The 16480-nt window shown below is 46.0% G+C and overlaps 1 protein-coding gene across 7 annotated transcripts in view; it reads left to right on the plus strand.

The window, feature by feature from the left end:
* The window catches only part of ccdc136b (coiled-coil domain containing 136b), a 79141-nt gene extending 63049 nt beyond the window's left edge, over positions 1-16092 (plus strand). For 3 of the 7 annotated variants that reach the window (XM_068059311.1, XM_068059314.1, XM_068059315.1), the window contains 6 exons: positions 263-583; positions 4704-4821; positions 5316-5760; positions 8036-8170; positions 13269-13377; positions 15711-15795. In XM_068059311.1, the coding sequence (XP_067915412.1) occupies positions 263-583; positions 4704-4821; positions 5316-5760; positions 8036-8170; positions 13269-13373 (1124 nt within the window). In that variant the 3' untranslated portion in view covers positions 13374-13377; positions 15711-15795. Of the gene's footprint in view, positions 1-262; positions 584-4703; positions 4822-5315; positions 5761-8035; positions 8171-13268; positions 13378-15710 lie in introns of those variants that run through there. The other 4 variants (XM_068059313.1, XM_068059312.1, XM_068059316.1 and 1 more) reach the window with 4 other exon arrangements.
* The last annotated feature ends 388 nt before the right edge of the window (positions 16093-16480 follow it).

Consider the following 16480-nt stretch of genomic DNA (forward strand, 5'->3'; position numbering starts at 1 on the left):
TCAGAAGAGCTTCTTCATCAAACATCAAACAATTAAACAGGCTAGATACAGAGAACAACTCCCCCTACTCTTTCCCAGCAGTTTGTCTCTGCCCTAATCTCTGGTGAGCAGCCTCCCCTCTCTCTGGATGAATTTAGGCGTAGTTTTATGCTGTGCACACGCCCTTGGGACTGGCTTAATTGTCCAAATCCATTTCTATTCCTTTAACCGAAGGAGTGGACTCACTGATGAAACCTGTGGATATTTGCTTTGTTCTATCCAGCACAGCTCCGGTCTGTTCAAGAGGAGATCGACAGCTTGGAGGAGGAGAAGGAAAGTGAACTGATGGAGGCTCATGAGGAACTGCATTGTGCACAGGAGGAGATTGTGAACCTGCGCCAGGCAGCTGAGGAAGCAGCAGGAGAGCGGGAGAATGAGATTGCCACACTACAGGAGGAGCTGTGCCGTATCCGAGCGGAGCTGGAGCACCTTCAGCAGACAACGCTGGAGTACGAGCTGGAGATCACCACACTGAGAGCAGAGATACAGATGAAGAGTGACAGTCAGCAGAGGAAAAACTCCGAAGAGGTCACCCAACTTCAGGGTATGATCCAGCTGAAGGATGGGAGGTATTCCATACAGAGGCGCCATTAAACGGGGAGGGAGTGGCCTCGGTGGAACAGCATGTTGTGGGTAGTTGTGTTTGAGGGTAGATAGTACATATGGGGTCAGTTACCTGGGTTCAAGTGGGGTCAGTTATCGGGTTCCATGTGGGAGCATGTATTGGGGTCTACATTAGGTCAGTTATCGGGGTTCGGGTGGGGTCTGTTATTGGGCTCCACGCGGGGTCCGTTATCGAGGTCCATTATCGGGGTCCACGCGGGGTCCGTTATCAGGGTACAGGAAGGCCTGAGATCCTGCAGGAAGAGTTCAGGAGTTGGTCTCCACAAGTAGGAATCTCAGAGTTAATTCCTCAGCTATCCGCTGGAATAGGGGAGGACAGGGGTATTAGTGAAATTACGGTCTGGCGAAAGGAACGGTGTCAGCAAGATGGATTCCATTTTGGGTTTTGGGACCAGTTCTGTGACCAGTTCTATTCTGCAAGGGTAGCCTAAACTTAAATAGGGAAGGAGTTGATGTCCTGGGAAAACAGCAAAATATGGAAGTGACGAGGTTTTGAAACTTGGATGGTGGGGTTGCTGGAAAAATAAAACCAACCAAAATCAGCTGTTGGATAACAGAGAAATAGATGGAGATAATATTCATGCAGTAAACAATTTAGCAAGAAGGATATGGAAGAGAAGAATAAAATCAAAGGGATGAGTTATAATCGGGGAAAGTCAGGGATAGGCTGAAGCTTAGGCATTTAAAATCATTGGAAAAAGTAAAAATTGTTTGAAACATGTATTGGAGTGTGGGAAATTAACTAGGAAAAACGAAGGAAGTGTTGTACGGGAAGATCTAGGTTTAATAGCTTTAATAAACTTCAGAAGGACATAGATTTTTTAGATTAGAGATACAGCACTGAAACAGGCCCTTCGGCCCACCGAGTCTGTGCCGACCATCAACCACCCAGTTATACTAATCCTACACTAATCCCACATTCCTACCAAACATCCCCACCTGACGCTATATTTCCCTACCACCTACCTATATTAGTGACAATTTATGAAGGCCAATTTACCTACCAACTTGCAAGTCTTTTTGGCTTGTGGGAGGAAACCGGAGCACCCGGAGAAAACCCACGCAGACACAGGGAGAACTTGCAAACTCCACACAGGCAGTACCCGGAATCGAACCCGGGTCCCTGGAGCTGTGAGGCTGCGGTGCCAACCACTGCGCCACTGTGCCGCCCCAAAGACTAATAAAATAGACAGATATGTGGCAGATTAAATTTACCACAGAAAAGTGTGAAGTGATTAATTTTAGTAGGAAGAATGAAGAGTGGCAATATAAACTAAACAGTACAATTTTAAAGGGTTAAAAGGGGTGCAGGAAGAAAGAACAGGGGAGTGGGACTAATGTAGCTCTGACAAAGAGTTGGCACAGGCTCAATGGGCTGAATGGCCCCTTTTCTGTGCTGTATCATCCTAACAGGAACCTGGCTGCAACCTGGAACATGAATGTGAAATAAGCATATTGGTGCATGATATATTTAAGAGGAATAGGAAAGATAAGAAAGGAGACAGAGTAGCAATATTGGTGGAGGAGGGAATACATGCTGTAGAGGGTCAATAGACAAGGAAAGGCGAGAGACGCAGTCAATATGGTTGCAGTTCAAAGCTAAAATAAAATATTTGGTACATTTGTAGGGTTTCATTGCACAGCTCCAAATTGTGGGAAGGAAATAGAACGAATGCAGTACGATTAGCCGGATGAGTAGGAATAACAAAACTATTGTTCTTTGAAATGTTAATTATCCGCTTGTCCATTGGGTAAATGGAGAAATGGGAATGAAGTTTCTAAGGTGTGTACAGGACACGTCCTCAAGCAATAAGTTAGTCAGCCAACAATGGTGCTTGTGTTGCTGAATCTGGTTATGAAATAGATTAGGTAAATGAGCTAAATGGAATGAGCACCTTGATTTGGTTTAAGAACCAACTGGAAAGGGAGTACAAAAACCAGAAGACCAGATTTGTTAATAAAATTAAAGCCCATAAGAGACGGTGGCAGCATGGATACAAAATTGGCTAAGGGGCAGAAAGCAGAGAGTAGTGGTGAATGATTGATTGTTTTTCAGACTGGAGGGAAGTATACAGTGGTATTTCCCAGGGTTCAGAATTAGAACAGAGGAGATTTACGAGGGTGTTGCCAGGACTGGGAAAATGCAGCTATGAGGAGAAATTGGATAGGCTGGGTTTGTTCTCCTTGGAGCAATGGAGTCTGAGGGGAGATGTGATCGAGATGTACAAAATTGTGAGGGGTCTGGATAGAGTGGAGGGGAAGGGCTTATTTAGCTTAGCAGAGAGGTCAGTGACTAGGGGGTATAGATTTAAAGTGATTGGTAGAAGGATTAGAGGGGAGATGAGGAAATGCTTTTCACCCAGAGGGTGGTAGGGGTCTGAAACTCACTGCCTGTAAGGGTAGTAGAGGCAGAAACTCTCAACTCATTTACAGGTGACTGGATATGCACCTCAAGTGCCGTAACCTGCAGGGCTACAGACCAATTGCTGGAAGGTGAGATTAGAATGGGTCGCTCGTTTTTCGGTAGGCACAGACACGATGGGCCAAGTGGCCTCTTTCTATGATTCTGGAACCACTTTTCTTTTTGACATATTAATGACCTGGGCTTGGGTGTACAGGGCATAATTTCAAAGTTTGCAGATGACACAAAACTTGGAAATGTAGTAAACAGTGAGGAGGATAATAGACTTCAGGAAGATATAAACAAACAGACACATGCAGATGAATTTTAAAGCAGAGAAGTGTGAAGCAAAACATTTTGTTAGGAAGAATGAGAGGAAATCGAAATGAAATTGTATAATTTTAAAGGGGGTACAGGAACGGAGAGCTGGGGGTATATGTACACAAATCTGTGAAGGTGGCAGGACAAGTTGAGATGGCTGTTAAAAAGCATATGAAATCCTTGACTTTCTTAATAGAGGAATAGAGTACAAAGGCAAGGAAGTTATGTTAAACCATTATAAAACATTAGTTAGGCCTCAGCTGGAGTATGGTGTTCAATTCTGGAACACCACACACGAGGACGGATGTCAAGACCTTGGAGAGGATGCAGAGGAGATTTACTAGAATGCTACCACGGATGAGGGACTTCATTATGTAGAGAGGTTGTAGAAGTTGGGGTTATTCCCCTTTGAACAGAGAAGGTTAAGAGGCTATTTGATAGAGGCGTCCAAAATCATGAAGAGTTTTGATAGAATAAATAAAGAGAAAGTGCTTCTTGTGAAAGAATGGTCAGTATTTAAGGTGTGATTTAAAAAAAACAGAGGTAACATGAGGAAATATTTTTACACAGCCAGTTGTTGTGATCTGCAATGCACTATCTGATAGGATGTTGGAAGGAGATTCAAAAGTAACTTTCAGAAAAGAATTGGATAGATATTTGAAGAGAACGAGATTACAGTTCTATGGGGAAAGAGAAGGGAATGGGATTAATTGCATAGCTCTACCAAAGAGCCTGCACAGCCATGATGGGCTGAAAGAACACAGAAGGCAGCCAATCATTCTATGATTCTATGATAAATATATTCCATTAAAAAAGGAAGCTACTAATAACTTTAGGATGCTATGGACAAGAAAAGAAGTGGAAATCAGGTATAATTGCTTTCCAATTATGATTGTCAAGTGGTTAGGAGGGGCAGGAAGAAAGCTAAGAGCAAATATGAGGATTTCTTTTTTTTAAAAAAGCAACAAAAGGAACTAAAGTATTTTTCCAGTATATCATCAAAAAGAGAATTAAAAGCAAGATGGGACCATGAGAAGAGAGAACATTGAAGATTAGATTGGAGGGGGATGGGATGGGAAAATGTGATTCGGGCAGTTTGCTCATGTGAGGGTTAAATGCCAGTACTGACTGGTTGGGCCAAATGGCCTGTTTGAGTGTTATAGTTTCTGTATGTTTCTGTATAAGATCATCACCAAAAAAACAAAGAGAAAGATTAGACAAATGTTTTTCATGCAGGGGATTGTTAGGACATGGAATGTCTGACCAGAAACTGCCTTCTTGCACATTTGTGTTGATACTTGAGCTGTCTATATAACAGGTGCGGTGCAGAGTCTGCAGGTCGAGTGTCGGAATCTGGCTCAAGAGTGTCGAGTTCTGCAGGATGATAACAAACAGCTGAGGGAAAGATTGCAACAAATGGAACAGCAGAGCCGCAGGTAGGAGAACTCCAATATAACGTGTCTACTAGCGTATGGACACATGCTCGCATGCACTCACACTCACTCACGTACACACACACACTCACAATCTCACTCACTCACACAGTCTCACTCGCACTCATATATGTGCACTCACTCACACACTCTACTCACTGACTCATACACACACTCAGTCACTCATATATTCAAACATTCTCATTCACAATCATTTGTTCACTCACTCAATGTAGAGGGAGCTTTACTCTGTATCTAACCCATGCTGTACCTGCCCTGAGAGTGTTGAATGGAACAGTGTAAAGGGGGCTTTACTCTGCATCGAACCCGTGCTGTACTTGCCTGGGAGTGTTTGATGGGACAATGCTTTAACCTGTATTTAACTGCAGTCTACATGGCCTTAAAGATTCACAGTTACTTTAAGTAATGAGTAATTTTCAATGGGCTCTGGAGGGATTGATTAGACAGATTGTTCAGATTCCCATCTATTTTTATAGATCGGTGGAAGGATGTAAAGCAGACATTCAGAGGACTGAAAGCCAACGGCAGCAGCAAGGTATAGAGGCCAAGAGCTTGCCCTGGAAAGTGAGTGGTAAAGGGCCAAGTGCAGCAGGCCAAAGGTGGCAGGAGGACTCCAGCCCTGCACAGAAAGAGCAACTGTGGAAAGGTCAGGAGAAATCATGTGATAAAATAGCCCCAAGTAACCAAGATTTTGCAAGGGAGCAGCTTAAAGAAGGGCGGGTAGCCAGAGGACAGCAGGCCCCTGAGAATGGAAGCAGAGGAGACGGTGTGACATCCACCCAGAAGTACCAGAAGGTGGAAAACACCGAGCTTGGTTCCCGAGGCCCACTGAGGCAAGAAGAGAGAGGTCTGATTGATGAACTGGGTCTGAAACACCGACTGCTGCAGGCGGAAGAGAAGGCTCTGTCAGTACAACATGAGGTAACAGCAACATAGGAACCAGAAAGAACAGTTAGTAATTGCCTCCAACTGTACACAGAAAAACATTCCAATGGAATTTGTGAAGCAAATTTTTCTTTGGAGTATGGGAAGGGGAGCAGTAGAATTGGATATTACTGAAATGTTGATGAAATATTGGGAAGATGTGGAAACCAGAGCTGCTGCATCCTGGGGGGAATGACTCCCTTGGAACACACTGGCAGTTCTGTCAAGACACCTAATAACTGGTTCCTTAATGCCAGCAACCTTAACTGCCTCATCCTCCTCTCTCGTTGACGTTCCCACCCAAGGCACCCAATGAGACCTAATCTTATCAACCTCCAACCCATCCTGCTCACCACTGCCCTCCTAGATCTGCCAACAGTCATCGCCCCGGTGGCTTTCCCTTCCTGTTTACTCATGAAAGGGCCCTTCCCATCATGATCTTATTGTAGATAACTGCATTAACATCCTCTCTGACTGAAACAGCCCCTTGTTGAGTCCTCCACACCTGTCTATACTTCCAACCACCTGTTCTGACCAAACCCCCATTATGGCGATGTGGCCCTTATTACACCTTGTTTTCTCCCCTTTACTCCTCTGGTACCCTCCCTTCCTTTCACCATTTCACCTTGTCATACCCCTCACTTCTTTAAAATTCATGCACCACTCTGAGCTGAATGTTTCACCAAGGTATCATTAATTTTTGCTCCTCTCACTTGCTTTGAGCAACTCATCATTGTTTTCAATCTCCACCTTAGCTCAACTTGCCCATTCTCTTTGGAGTTCACTACACTCCTGTCCTCCTACTGTATAAACACCTATTCATGGCCATCCCTTAAAGTTGCTGTGTCACCTTGCTTTTCTACTGCTGCGATCTTGATCACTGATAAGCCTGTCTTCAACCACCTCTTTGGATCCCTCACCACTCTGATCCCCAATCCCTTTTCAACCCACTTCCTTCTGCCCAGTACAGCCTCCATGTTTGTAAACTTTGAGCACAGCTGGTGCACAACTGTTTTAGTCATCCATCACCAGATTTGACTGGACCACATCAACCATTGCCAAAACCACTCACATCTTAAGGCCATCCTGAAGGTCAACAATAACCTTGGCTGCTTTTCTCCATTACCAATTGTATCCTTAAATTTCTCTCCATGCCTCCCCGCACGCACCCCCCCCACCCCCACCACCCACCACTCTCGCTGGTGCACAACTGTTTTAGTCATCCATCACCAGATTTGACTGGACCACATCAACCATTGCCAAAACCACTCACATCTTAAGGCCATCCTGAAGGTCAACAATAACCTTGGCTGCTTTTCTCCATTACCAATTGTATCCTTAAATTTCTCTCCATGCCTCCCCGCACGCACCCCCCCCCCCCCAAACCGCCCCCACCACCCACCACTCTCACTTTAACAAGAAGTCTGAGGAGCTTATGCGTTTCTTTGTCACAGTGACAAAGACCACCCATTAGACTGTCTGTACTTTGCTCCCTCCCTTCCACTTCTTCTACATCTGAAGATATAGGGTCAGTTTCCACATGTACGCTGATGACATGCAGTTCAGCGTCTTCACCTGTCTACTTTCTCTGAGTTGCCAGAATGCTTGTTTGACATCCAGTCATGGGTGAGCTGCAAGTTCTTCCAGCCAAACATTGGGGAGACCAAAGCCACCATCCCTGCCGTCCTCCCCACCACCATCGTTCTCCCCGCCGCCGTCCCCCTCATCCTCCCCGCCGCCGTCCTCCATGGAGCTTCCTGCCGCTGCTGTTGGTCTGTGTGGTGGGGGTTCCTGTATGTCTGTGTGATGGAGTTCCTGTTTGTCAATACACCATTACTTCACTATAAAACACATTGGTTCTGCCCTTTTTGTTTACAGTTATCACTGGTTCCACCACCTCCACCACCTCCCAACTGACTACCATCAACCTTTAGATAGCAGCCACAGCCCTTTAAGAACTGCAGCTTCACTGGATATTTCACCTCCACTCTACTGAATGAGCTCCCAACTAGAGGTACAATCCAAAGCTGTAGCTCATCATCCATTTGGGGTTAGAGCTAAGCCCAGAGGTCTGGCGGGTGACTTAAAGTCCGCTGCACCCCATTTCCACTCAAACATCGTAGGATTTGCAGTCCCTACACTAGTGTGTTTGTATATAGATGGGTTTCTCTTTTGTCCTGTGCAGGACACAATGCTACACACACAATAAGCCTAACATCATGTGAACAAGCTGTCTCTCACTAACAGGAGATTCTTTTTGTTGTGTTCCCAGTGTGAAGGATTAATCACTGAGCTGAGAGCGCTAGAGGAGAGATACAGGAGCAGCCAACAGGAACGCAGCCAGCTGGAGTTGCAGCTCAGGCAGTACAAGGAGGAAATCCACAAACTGAAAGGGGCACCTTGTCAGGTAAATTGGTGAGAGGTAAAGCAAGAGGCCGAAGGTGGGGGTAGAAGGGTAAAGTAGACTAACACCTTACAGCACTAACTATAGTTAACCAACCCACCCTTGTCACTCTCACAGTTAGCTATCACCAAAATGGTCCCACTCCATTTACCTATGGTGAGCAGAAATGTGTGGTAGAAGGAGGAGGCCTGATTGAGGGCAGCGAGGGGATTCTGTACCACTCAACACACAATAGATGAACTGACACTGATTGGCAGAGAGCAGTGCCTTGCTAATCACCATGGGACAGGATGGAAGCTGTGCCTGCCCTGTGGTTGATCATCTGCTACTTTAAGGAGTTACATTGGATATTAATGAATCTTGCACTGATACCTCTTCCATTTCCCATTGTTCTGAATAATGTCCTCTAGTTCTGGCAAGACCTTACCTTGGCTGGAATTGGACCAAAGTTTGACCAAATATCATTCTCACCAGTTGCCTGCTAGCAAAGTTGGCACAACAATACTGTCTTATTAATAAAGCAGCCGATAACAGTACTCTACCCTCCATATTACTAACTTTTCATTTGTGTATGTGCAAAACAGCTTCTCTTTGCGGGGTATGAGTCTTCATATGAGAATGATTGATGTCCAATGAAAGCACTGGGCACTCTTTTGCCTGCTCAATTCTCTGAAACATTCCTCCATCCACACTGAGGAGGATTAAGTGACATTTCTGGTGTATTTGAGTGACAACATATGGCACAGACTTAATGCTGAACTATCCAAGAGGAAGAGTGCCCTAGACTAACAGCCAGATGGTCCTTCGTCCATCATGCCTGTAACCTTGTGATATCTTTCTGTCTGTCCGATGATACTCAGTCATTAGAAAGCTTCATCGAGCACTGGGGGAGAGAGACTGGGGAAGTGTCTGCCAACAGGTGACCAGAACTTTGCTCTGCCCCAGATGCCAGACCTTCAGCTTAAGGCAGGGTCTGTGAACACACTACAACCTCTTTCTCACTGGTCATTGTTGACTAGGGTGGTGCAGTGGTTAGCACCGCAGCCTCACAGCTCCAGCGACCTGGGTTCAATTCTGGGTACTGCCTGTGTGGAGTTTGCAAGTTCTCCCTGTGTCTGCGTGGGTTTCCTCCGGGTGCTCCGGTTTCCTCCCACAGCCAAAAGACTTGCAGGTTGATAGGTAAATTGGCCATTATAAATTTCCCCTAGTATAGGTAGGTGGTAGGGGAATATAGGGGCAGGTGAGGATGTGGTAGGAATATGGGATTAGTGTAGGATTAGTACAAATGGGTGGTTAATGGTCGGCACAGACTCGGTGGGCCGAAGGGCCTGTTTCAGTGCTGTATCTGTAAATCTAAATCTAAATGCACCGTGGTGAATTATAGGCTTTCAAATAGATAATTTGGCACTTGGCAAGTATGTGGCCTGGATTCATCAAAGTGCAGGCAGGAAAGGTCTACACAACATTAGTAAGGTAACTATGGAAGGCAGAACGTTCTTGGCGAGGTGAAGTATGATGGATGAATGTTAAATTACATAAAATGTGTGTATTCAACATCCCAGTAGGCAATCGCTATTAGACAAAACGTCAAATGTCCCCCATCTTTCTAACATGTACGCATAGCAAGTTTGGACGGGAATCTGCCATTAATGTCTCTGGTTAACAAGGTACCTGAGTGAGCTTACCTTTGAACTGTTCCCAAGGCAACCCTATCAGGACCAGACTGCAGTACAAGACTAAGAGAGGTATTATGAACTGCTAGTTGCCAGCACCATCACACTCTGCTACTGAGATGCATTAAGCACAACATCTATGATAGAACAACATCTATGATAACACAATTAACAGTCACATGGTTAAACACTGAGACCCCAGATTCAACTTAATTGGCAAATAAATCAAGGAAAAAATGTGGAGAATTTTTTTTTTTACAGCAAGTTATTATGATTTGGACTGCACTACCTGAAAGGTTGGAGAAAGCAGATTCAATAGTAACTTTCAAAATCCAATTAGATAAATCCTTGAAAAGGGAAAAAATGCAAGGCTGTAGGGAAAGAGCAGGGGAGTGGAACCAATTGGATAGCTTGTTCAAAGATTTAGCACATGTATGATGTGCTGTACAATTCTATGATTGATTCCAACATGAACTTGTATTTATATACTGCCTTTAATGTAGAGACACGTTAATAGGCAGGGAGTGGAGGAGAAAAAAGATGCAAAAATAGATAATGGTCACGGGAGAGAGATTACAGGAACAGGAATGAAAGCTTGGTCAAAAAAGTGGTTTTAAAGACAGTTTTTAAAGGGAGAAGGTTTCGGAGGAAAGTAGTAGAGCTCCAAAGCTTAGGTCCAAGGTGATGGTCAATGGGAAGGTGAAATGCACAAAGTGCCAGAGTTGGGGGACCGAATGGTTGCATAGAGAAAACCGGTTTGCAACACTTACACAGGTGGGGTTGGCAAGGTCATGAAGGATTTATAGTTGAGGACAAGGAGTTAAAATTGAATATGTTGTATAGGTGGAAATAAGCAGTCTTGGTGATGAAAAGAATAGGGGGTTTGAAACTTAACTCTGATTGAACAGGATGTTGAGATTTCATACAGCCTGGGAAGAGGATGGAGTCGATGGGAAGGGAGCGAATTGTGTGGTGGAGGCTGAAAACAGTAGTTTTGGTGTTCCCAATGTTCAGTTGGAAGAAATTGTGATTGATCAGTGACGAGATGATTGGCATACAATCTGAGGGCACAGAGCTGGTTGTGTGATTGACAACATTCAGTCGAAAATTATTAAGGGACAGAGTGTAAATCATTATAGGTAGTACCTTAATTTTAAGTGTATCACATTATCTCAATGTTAAGTTCTCTTGATTACAGTATGGCTATGACAGTCAGTGACAACACTACAGAGTGATTTAGCAAAGTTATGTTTACAGTTTGTATTGAAGTTTTCAATATTCAGCTATTCCGTGATAGTTTGACCAAGCCACATGGCCTTCCTCAGTAGGTTGGTCCCTGTACTGTTGGGTGGTGCCACCTTCCTTTTGGGATATTTTGTTTCTCTTCATGGAATGTCTGTACCAAGTTCCCATCTGTGGTTAACTTCTCTCATCCCATCCTAGCTTAACCAATCTTACATGTACATTATCTCTCTGTAACGTACTGTACTTTCTGGGTTCTGAAGACTTGAGCCATTAACCAACAGCTGTGGCACACTTTACAAGTTTTACTTCTGTTTGATTAAATTCTTAACCTTTATAATTCTTCCAACTTTTACTCTTAATTCACTCTCTGCTTTTTGCAGAACTGCTTCCAGTGTTCTTTACTGATTGTAACTGTCTGCTTTTCCTAGAAACGTGATCTTCTAAGAACTTTCTTCAAAACCTTCTAGTGACCTGATTTAGGGTTGGGCACAGCTTGACCTCATACACCTTTCTTTCTACTATGCTAACCCTACTCAAGGGAGAGGACCATTAATGACCAGTCCAGATGGTCAATTCTATCCCATGGACCCTTTACAAGGTGTCATTTAATTGGAGTGGAATGTGTCCAAAGCTGTGATTACCAAATGGCAAAAAAACAATTGATGCTCCATTGCTTTTTGTTAATTTCCAGAACACTGGGACCTTGCTATCAGTTACCTTCCAGGCCTCTTTCTTGCTTGTTGTTGTATTTAGAAGACTCATTGCACTTTTATCAGTGTTCTAGTCCACAACCTCATTCAGACCCAGTTACCTGACCTAGATTGAGAGGGGAATGAAAGGGGATCTTATAGAAGGTATAAAGGACAGAGTGGGTGTAATAGAAAAGGTTAATCCTGAGTCTGAAGTGAAATCATGACTGCAGAGTAAGGAGACATGGACAAACTAAGGAAAGACAAGTTCAGGATTAATGTGTCTGGAACCATTTCTTCACAATGATTTGTGGGTTGGAAAGTGGGGCAGTTAGAAGCTGTGATGGGGAGGATTGTAAGTTGATTTGGAGGGATTGGCTGAATGGCTTCCTTCATCTATTCTGATCTGTGATTTTGTCTATTTACAGTTCTAACCTGTGACTTTTAGTGTTGGAGTTCTGCTATTTAAACTTTTTTCCTTTATTGAATTGTGTCTGCTTGTCTTTGATGGAATGAAATGTCTGTAAAATCTCAGCATGCCTCAAAATTCGAAGTGTTAACAATGCTTTTTTCCTGTTCTTTCCTTTTCCCCAATTGTCTCTTGCTCTATATTATTTCTTTGCTTATTGTCATCCTTCTCCCTTCTCACTTTCTGTACCCCTCTTTCACATCTCCTTTGTTCTTACACTCCATTTACTGTTCTTCTATTCCTTCTGATTTGGCTGCTTATTTTTTCCTAATTATATTTCCCTCTGCCTGTCACACCACATTGATAAATATGTCCAACTGTCTCATTTTCTGGTCTCTCTTCCTCTTTCTCCATCCTTTTGTTTCCATTGTTCTTTCCATCTGTCTGTTGATCTATTCCTGCATGCTTTAATCTACTTTACATTTATTTTGGCTTTATCCCTACCCCTCTCTTTCCCTGGCTGTTTCTCTCTGTTACTGTCTCCTTCCTTTTTCTGTCTGTATGATTGTTGTTTTACTGTATCTTTTTTTGTGTACCCCTGTTTTTTCCTGTGCGTGCATGTGTGCATCTGCCTTTCTGTGTGTGTGTGCATGCGTGCGCCTGTGTGCATCTGCCTGTGTGTGTGTGTGCGCGCCTGTGTGCTTCCATGTTTGTTTGTTTGCGTGTGTGTGTATGCCTGTGCGTGTGTGCAACTGCCTTTTTGTATGCTTGTGTCGCTGTCTCTCTGTTTGTCTTTCTCTTAATCTTTGTGTTTATTTATCTCTGTCTGTATGTGTCTCTGTTTGCCTGTCTGTCTGTGTGTGCCCTTATTTGTCTTCCTGTATCTTGGTGTGTGTGCCCCTCTCTTGCCCTGTTTACCTCTCTATATCTCTATGCATGTCTCTATGAACCTCTATATCTCTGTGTGTATCTGTCTCTCTGTTTGTGTCTCTGGTTATGCCTGCATCTGTTTGACTCTGGTTCTGCCTGTGTCTTTGTCACTTGTTCTGACTGTGTCTCTTGTTCTGACTGTCTCTCTGTCTCAGAATGCCACTTTTCCTGACTCCCCTGTGCTCTCCTTGCCTGTGATAGGACTGGTTGTACTGATGGCTGTGCTGTGGTGCTGGTGGGCTGAGACCTCCCGGCATTGACCAGGTACTGATATTCCACATATTGTTCTCTATGTGTTTTAGAGAGCGGTTGCGCCTATTAGACAGAGTCGAGTCCAGTGGATTACACTTTGGTTCTCTGCGGGATATACAGTTTAGGCCAAGTTGCTTACTTGGTTGGCTTGGTTGGGTCAAAGTTTGAGACTGAGTGGGATGTAGTTTGGGGGATGAGTGAAGTGTAGATTTGAGTTGAGCAGGGTCCAGTTTGGATTTGAGTGGGGTACAGTTTGGGGCTGACGAGGAGAAATCTGTTCTTATTCCATGCACATTGTTCAGTCAGCTGCAGTTTACCATAGCTATAACTTGATGGAGGAATATACTTAAAGTTTATTGCCTCTCTCTCTATCCCTGGGTTCACTGGGTATCCCTCCCTCTCTCAAACTTTGGGGTCACTGAACAGTGATCAGGGGCGGTAACCCTGGTTGATTGCCCCTCTCTCAAACTTTGGGGTCACTGAACAGTGATCAGGGGCGGTAACCCTGGTTGATTGCCCCTCTCTCGAACTCTGGGGTCACTGAACAGTGATCGGGGCAGTAACCCTGGCTGATTGCTCCTCTCTCAAACTTTGGGGTCACTGAACAGTGATCAGGGGTGGTAACCCTGGTTGATTGCCCCTCTCTCGAACTTTGGGGCCACTGAACAGTGATCGGGGGAGTAACCCTGGCTGATTGCCCCTCTCTCGAACTTTGGGGTCACTGAACAGTGATCAGGGGCGGTAACCCTGGCTGATTGCCCCTCTCTCGAACTTTGGGGTCATTGAACAGTGTTCAGGGGCGGTAACCCTGGTTGATTGCCCCTCTCTCGAACTTTGGGGTCACTGAACAGTGATCGGGGGAGTAACCCTGGCTGATTGCCCCTCTCTCGAACTTTGAGGTCACTGAACAGTGATTGGGGGAGTAACCCTGGCTGATTGCCCCTCTCTCGAACTCTGGGGTCACTGAACAGTGATCAGGAGCAGTAACCCTGACTGATTGCCCCTCCCTCTATCCTTGGGGTCACTCAACAGTGATCAGGAGCAGTAACCCTGCCTGAGTGCCCCTCTGTCTAACCCATGAGCTGTCGTGACCCTGTTATTCTGGCTGGGATCTGCAAACTCAGTAAAGCTATGGTCCAAACCAGGAACCTGGTGTTCTGTATGAGCTTGTGTCTGCCCAGGCCCCCCATTCACTCACTCAGCCCCTTTAATTACTGTCGTAAAGTAATCATGCTGTGTATCATGTTGCCACAGCTGTTTGAGATTAAAGCATATCGCTGTCTCTCTGTCTGATTTATAACTGCAAAATAAGCCTCTCAGACCACTGTTGGTGGCTCTGCTCTGCCCATTCTATGAAACTACCGATTGAAGGGGAGCAGGCAGAGAACCGCAACAAAGCAGATTCATTGCTCCGACTTCACCTGCCGCAAGATCCCACAGACTGGGAGGATGGAGAAGAAATTGACAGAGGGGGGGAGTATACCCTGAGGGAGGAGGGGGAGTATACCCTCACAGAGAGAGGGGTTATAACCTGATTGAGAAGGGGAAGGAGTATATCTGATAGGGAGAGGGTGGGTATACCCTCAGCAAAAGTGGGGAGTATATCCTGATAAGGAGGGGGGGAATATACCTTTGCAGAGAGTGGGATGTATACTCTGGTAGGGAGAGAGGTGCGTATACCCTGACAGAGAGGGGAATTATAGGTTGATGGGGAGAGGGGGAGTATACCCTGACAGGGAGAGGGGGAGTATACCCTGACAGGGAGAGGGAATAAGGGGAGTATATCATGACAGGGAGAGAGGGGGCGGAGTATACTCTGACACAGGGAGAGGGAGGGGGCGGAGTATACCTTGACAGAGACAGAGAGGTGGGGGGGTGGGGTGGGGAGAGTATATCCTGACAGAGAGAGGGGATGGAGTATCCCCTGATAAGGAGAGGGAGAGAGGATACCCTGACAGAGTGGGGACTGGGTGTATACTCTGACAGTGTTGCAGGGAGAGTCAAACTGCTGTATTGCAAATTTCCCTTCCCCCCCCCCCCACCATATGACTTGGGGCAGTAGTAAGTTTCTGGGTGGTGGTAGGGGGAGGAATGATGTTGTCCTAGGGTGGTCCTGATATTAGAGACGAGACAGAATTGAATGGGGGGTGTCAAATCAAAAATACCAAGTACTTTCACATTGGAGAATCCTGAAAATTAATTGCGCTGTATCAAGAGACTGAAAAACTGAAGCAAGATGCTGATCTGGGAGGGAAGGAGGGAGAGAGAGGCAGGCAGCACAGAGCGCAGTTAATGTTTCAGCTGGAATTTATCTGTGACCTTTTGTTGCTTTCTTTCCTGTGCAGAGTCGGTTTGAAGGGTGGATTCCATTAACGCTGATGGTTATTGCTACAGCTGGTCATTCTTCCATGTCGCAGCCTCATTCCTAACTTCTCAACAACCAAAACTAGCGATATGCATACTCCCTCAACCCTTCCTTCCCTCTCCCACCTCTCCCTCCCGCCACCTCCCTCCATCTCCTTCCACCTTCCTCTCTCCACCTCCCTTCCCCTCGCTCCACCTCCCTCCAGCTCCCTTCCCTTCCCCTCCCTTCCCCTCCCTCCCCCTCTCTCCACCTCCCTCCCCATCCCTCCACTCCCTCCCCCCTCTCCCTTTCCCCCTTCTCCCTTCCCCCCCTCTCCCTTCCCCCACTTTCCCTTCCCCCCCTCTCCCTTCCCCCCCTCTCCCTTCCCCCACTTTCCCTTCCCCCACTTTCCCTTCCCCCCCCCTCCCTTCCCCCCCCCCTCTCCCTTCCCCCCCCCCCTCTCCCTTCCCCCCCCCTCTCCCTTCCCCCCCCCTCTCCCTTCCCCCCCCCTCTCCCTTCCCCCCCCCTCTCCCTTCCCCCCCCCTCTCCCTTCCCCCCCCCTCTCCCTTCCCCCACTTTCCCTTCCCCCACTTTCCCTTCCCCCACTTTCCCTTCCCCCACTTTCCCTTCCCCCCCTCTCCCTTCCCCCCCTCTCCCTTCCCCCCCTCTCCCTTCCCCCCCTCTCCCTTCCCCCCCTCTCCCTTCCCCCCCTCTCCCTTCCCCCCCTCTCCCTTCCCCCCCTCTCCCTTCCCCCCCTCTCCCTTCCCCTCC

Source organism: Heterodontus francisci, chromosome 27, assembly GCF_036365525.1.
Source record: "Heterodontus francisci isolate sHetFra1 chromosome 27, sHetFra1.hap1, whole genome shotgun sequence".
Classification (NCBI taxonomy): Eukaryota; Metazoa; Chordata; class Chondrichthyes; order Heterodontiformes; family Heterodontidae; genus Heterodontus; species Heterodontus francisci.